The sequence below is a fragment of the Penaeus monodon genome, chromosome 26 (assembly GCF_015228065.2).
Source record: "Penaeus monodon isolate SGIC_2016 chromosome 26, NSTDA_Pmon_1, whole genome shotgun sequence".
NCBI lineage: Eukaryota > Metazoa > Arthropoda > Malacostraca > Decapoda > Penaeidae > Penaeus > Penaeus monodon.
The window spans coordinates 39112356-39118184 of record NC_051411.1 but is presented as its reverse complement, the minus strand read 5'-3'; the positions used below and the strand labels follow the sequence as shown (position 1 = coordinate 39118184).

General features: G+C 34.0%; 1 protein-coding gene across 1 annotated transcript in view; it reads left to right on the top strand.

The window, feature by feature from the left end:
• The window catches only part of LOC119590159 (general transcription factor 3C polypeptide 4-like), a gene marked incomplete in the record, with an annotated part of 40933 nt that overhangs the window by 6925 nt on the left and 28179 nt on the right, over positions 1-5829 (top strand). The window contains 10 exon segments of the mRNA XM_037938944.1: positions 76-172; positions 488-701; positions 890-1089; positions 1628-1828; positions 2136-2247; positions 2489-2652; positions 2986-3178; positions 4081-4227; positions 4743-4893; positions 5601-5765. Of these exon segments, the coding sequence (XP_037794872.1) occupies positions 76-172; positions 488-701; positions 890-1089; positions 1628-1828; positions 2136-2247; positions 2489-2652; positions 2986-3178; positions 4081-4227; positions 4743-4893; positions 5601-5765 (1644 nt within the window).

The following is a 5829-nucleotide window of genomic DNA, read 5'->3' as shown; positions in this document are numbered from 1 at the left end:
CTAGTACATAAACTTGGCAGGCTTCACAACCTAAGATTTTGCATAACTGAACTCTTTTTTTTTGACCCTCGCCAGGAGCTGACCCTATCATCGGAGGAATGTTCACCCAGCATAGTATACACTCGGTCCTTTATCCCACCACCAAAAGAACCAAGCAAATGGCAGAACACAGGTAGGACCACCATTTGCTTGTACTAACATATCATTTCGTTCAAGAATCTTTTCATATCTGGAAGATCCGTTCTTTTGAGTGACTAAGCCAAATCTGATATCATTCATAGTACCATGGGTTGATAGATGTCTATAAATAACCAGTATGATATATGTTGCAAACTAAAAGGCTTTTGTATTCTATCATAGAGTGCTTACTTAGTTTCCCACCTATGTTACCAATATCCAAAGTAAAGAAAAAAGAAAAAAATCATAATTTGTTTTTTTCTCTCTCATTAACAGTCAACTTAATCAAGAAGTTTTTGTCATCTTCCAGGAATAACAGTGAGACCAATGGTAGAACAGGTAGAACACAGTGCAAGTCATGCAATCATGCTCGATGGCGTGTTGTCAGCTGGACAGAGAACCCATAGTGAACAGTCCCCGCTCAACAATCGAAACCTGTCTCCTGCCATCCCTGGAGGCATCGCAAATCACTTAGGATATCACAGAGGTGCTTGGTCTCCGTATGGGGTGGGGGTTCAGAGAAGGTAAGATCAGGGTGATAATTATTATTATTATTATTATTATTATTATTATTATTATTATTATTATTAATTTCATCAATATCATGATTATCATCATTAGTATTATTCATTACAGTTCATTTAGTTGCTTTTTATTATGATCATTATCATTTATAATAGAAAATCTTAAAGCCTAAAAGCAATATTTTCAGATGCTTGCTAGCCCTTGTCACACATGACCACCAGATGTTGATAGTAGGCCAGGAAGGACGGCAGTGGAACAAGTTAGTGGATATAACAGGCCAGTGGTACAACTATGTCTCTGCCAATTCTTGGGCTTTGACCAGCCTCCCCAAATCCTCTCCGTCACATGAGGTGTTCACTGCTAGGATGAGCATGTTATCCATATTAGGTAATAATACAGAAACAGCAGTTGTAATACTGATGATATTGATGGTAGGAAAGAGTGATGAACTGTTAATAATGTGATAATACTGATATTTGCTATAATTATGATAATGTATGTGTACATAGTTTTGTGAGTGTATTTGAATATTTGTATTACACACATATACATGTGTGTGTATATATATTTATATATATACACATATACACACATGTATACATATGTATATATATATATATATATATATATATATATATATATATATATATATATATATATATATATATATATATATATTACACACACACACACCACACACACACACACACACACACACACACACACACACACACACACACACACACACACACACACACACACACACACACACACACACACACACACACACACACACACACACACACACACTCACATATGTGTATATATATGTGTGTGTATAAGCATGTACGTGTGTATGTATAAATATAGGTATTATAAATGGTCATTTAGGCTCCCCATAAAAGTAAACCATGTATCTCTTCAGCAATACTGTGGACCCCATTGTGTGAAGATAATGCAGGTAAATTCAGTGTCTTGCTCACCACAACGGCAAGTGGCCACATAACGTTTTGGAGAGTGCCTGCAGGTTTCAGCGGCAAAGAAGATATTCACATCATTGGGGTGAAGGAAGCTAACATGAAGTCTTTGTCAGCAATTCGTTGGAGTTCTGTTTGTGAAGGCTGTGGTACGTTATTGTTGTGTGATTGTGGGGTATTAAGGGGGCTGTATAACAGAAGTATTCTTTATTATGTTTCTGTTTTTTAAGTGTTTATTGTTAGTTGTTTTATTCAGTTACTTGAAAATCATATAGCGGTAATTAAAAGTTTTTATTAAGCACACAAGTCTATATACAGTATGTATATAAATATGCACTTAAATATTTACTCATGACATACATCTACACATCTCAGTGTAGTATCAGTGCATTCCCAGATATTTACTTTCTTACATATAACTACCTACAGTACTTAATGTCTTCCTTTCTCCTGTAGGTTATCTGGTGATGGGTAACAGTAATGGGCAAGTGAAGGTCTTTTATTGCAAGATAGATGGCAATGGAATTTTACTGAGAGACTTGGGTTTTGCCTTTGATGATGATTACAGGTAAGGAAATGTTAATTAAGATTTGATTAGGTGATACTGAATTATAGGTGTGTGTGTGTGTGTGTGTGAGTGTGTGGTGTGTGTGTGTGTGTGTGTGTGTGTGTGTGTGTGTGTGTGTGTGTGTGTGTGTGTGTGTGTGTGTGTGTGTGTGTGTGTGTGTGTGTGTGTGTGTGTGTGTGTGTGTGTGTAAGAGAATTTAGATAATTCCTATTCTTAATACTTTTCTTTTGTTTATTTCCAGAATGCAGGTGAACTTTGTACAGCTTGTTCATCTTGACAATGAGCAGCACTTGCTTCTTCTCGGAAAACACAATATATTTGTTGCAGCAACAATTGATCTCACAGAAGACAAACTGCAGATTCACAATGCTGCACACTGCCATGTTGGAAAGTTGGCAATTTCAGGTACTTCATATAATGTATTTATTTGTTTAAGGTAACATGAATTTACTTTGGTGTTATAAAGAGAATCAAGATAAGGGGATATATGAAGCACAGCAAAATAATAGGTGAAACTAAAGAGATATAAATATTGGAAAATTGTGCTTTTCCTGTTTTGATTTTAAGCTGATTAATAATACAATGATTTGACCATTGGCTACATACCTCTACTTCAATAAATCTCACTTAAATCACCTGCAGAAAATACACATGAATCTTTTAATAGTATTAGTTTTTAATACATTATATAGTATGTGGTTCAAATAAGATATTATATCTCATCCCACTTTTCTTTAGGTGTTGTGTATTTGGAAAACAGTAACATATATGTCGCAGTCAAGGATGGTCTGGTGCAACGCCTTTGTGTCAAGTTAGAACCAGAAAGAAATGTCTCCATTGAACTCACTGGAAATTCCTTTCGTTCGGAGGGCGTTGCTTTCACTGGCCTTGTGACGTCACCAAATGCTTCGCTCTGGGGTATCCTAGAGTCGTGAGTATTCATATAATTTTTCAATGATATCACTAGGCAAACCCCCCCCCAAAAAATTTATTAGCTTTCCTGATTAATTCATTATGTTTGGTTATGTTAGTCAATTCATTTTCTTTGAGTCAGGGAGGTATACGTTTAACAAATCTTGATAAAAATAGCTATATTTTGATAGACTTGGAACTGATTGTTACTCTAAGAATACATGATGGAAAGACACAGGTTTAATAAAAAATCTTGTGGGAATAGGCTCAGAGCCCTATAATTAAAGCTTAGCCCCTTATTTGTGAATCTATAGTGATGTTTCTGTGAATGTGTATGTGTGTGTATGTGTGTGTGTGTGTATGTGTGTATGTGTGTATGTGTGTGTATGTGTGTGTATGTGTGTGTGTGTGTGTGTGTGTGTGTGTGTGTGTGTGTGTGTGTGTGTGTGTGTGTGTGTGTGTGTGTGTGTGTGTGTGTGTGTGTGTGTGTGTGTGTGCATATGTATATTTATGTCTATGTGTGTATTATGTCTGGGTTTCTTTATATGCTTGTTCTCACATCTATATAAGATGTGAGAAAATCTGTTCCCCATAACTTATTTGCTTCATTGTTAGTTTTAAACTTCTGTCTTTTCATTTACATCTATTTTTAGAAATCAAATCCTGCATGTTTGACAGTCATTCAGGAAGTAAGATTTTGATTATGACTTATGTGACCAGATGGCTCATAGCCAATTGTAAACATCTGGTTCAACTATGAACCTGTTGAACATCACAAATATTTTTTGTTACACAAGATTTTGTGCATGTATTTGTGAATGTGCCTCTTGTCTATTACTTGTAGATTTATGAAATATAGCCTAGATATAGATTGTTTTATTCCACAATATATATATGTATGATATATATATTTTTTTTAAGAGTAAGTGTTGCGTATGACCACTTGGTAGTGCGAGAACCCACGCAGCTCAACCTTTACCAAGTGAGTAAATCGTCAACAATCATGGATCACCTGCTGGAAAAGCCTGTTCCTCTTCATAGTCATGCAGACCTTCTTGAAAGTCTCAGGTTAGTGCAGTAACTGTTCCTTTAGGATGAGTAATTCTTTATACAAAGTCCTTGCACCTACGTATATTGGGAAGGGAAGTAAAAGTGGTCATAGTCTTTGGTGAATCGTTTTTTTTTTAGATATATATATATTTTTTTGTAATTTCTTTTGGAAGTTTTAAACCTTGGGATTCACATATATATATGAAACTTTCTCCTGTGGTTTTGTTTTAGTATTTTAATTTGTACATATGTGGCCTCCCAAGTGCTTTGTTATTCTTGTTGATTTTATTATTAATATTAATAATGGTAAAATAATGATACTTCTAATATTGATAAATATACTAATAATGACAATAGTGCTAATACAAAAAAAGAGTTTTTCTCCTTTTCAAGAGAAAAGGAGAGTTATGAAATAATCTCCTTTTTTCTTATTATTATTATATTGTTGTTGATATTATTATTTTTATTATTATTATTATTATTATTATTATTATTATTATTATTATTATTATTACTGTTATTATTATCAACAGAATCTCTGCATGCAAGGGAGGAGGACCAATAAAATTTCCTTCATCCAAAGAAATTACTGGTTGTTCTCTCCATGAACTGAAAGTCTTTTACTGGCTGGCAAAGATGAGCAGAAACATTAGAGTCAGTGACATAAAACCTATAGAACATTTGGTATGTATTTTCAATTTATATGTATGTGTGTGCCCATGTAAATGAATGCGTGTATGTGTGTGATGGTGGTGGGAGGAGAGAAACATTTTAGATAGGCATTCAGCATGATGGAACAAATCACCATTGCCTTGCAGTACTGTCAGTTGGATAAAAAAACTAGCAGTTTTAGATATATTTGAGTATACTAGCACTAAATACATTCTACAATCATCACATGAGGGTAAGAGGTTCAATACTAGACAAGTAGAAGAGACTTAGGAAGTGCTAATGGTCCACAGTTTAAGGGGTGCAATACTTACCTTGCAGTCTATACCACAATTCATCTGAGCAATTTTACAGTCAGGGCAAAAATGCCTATGTTGGATCATGCAAGTTCTTTTAATATGCAAAGTATTGGCATTTAATGCTTTAGCCTTTGTTTATTAATAGTTTCACAAATGTTCATATTTTATACTTTTTATAATAGTAATATATCTATTATCATCAGTCTTTTGTATTGGTTAAAGATACTTTTACTGTGAACATCACATTTTGTGTTAATACAGTAATGATAAAAAAATAATGATAATAATTTCCTTTGATATGTTTGGCTAATGAATCTGAGAGCTTCATAAGAGACATTGAGAAATTTCAGTTATAGGGTGAAATATCCTAACATTTACAATATATGATTCCTTAAACTGACATTGATTTTTTTTTATTTCCAGGAAGAACTAGAACAACAGCTACAGACAATAATATTGGAAAAATGGATAAGAGATTGTCTTAAGAATTTTACCAATGCAGTTATTCCAGGAGACCCAACCATTGCTTTGTCTATTTCTTTAATGTGTGAATGGCTGGGTAGAAAAGATGATGATAGTGATGTTGAGCTGTCAAAGGTAGGAGAAAGTTTTTACTTGTTGAAAATTATGAAAGTTAAGAAAGAAGAATTAT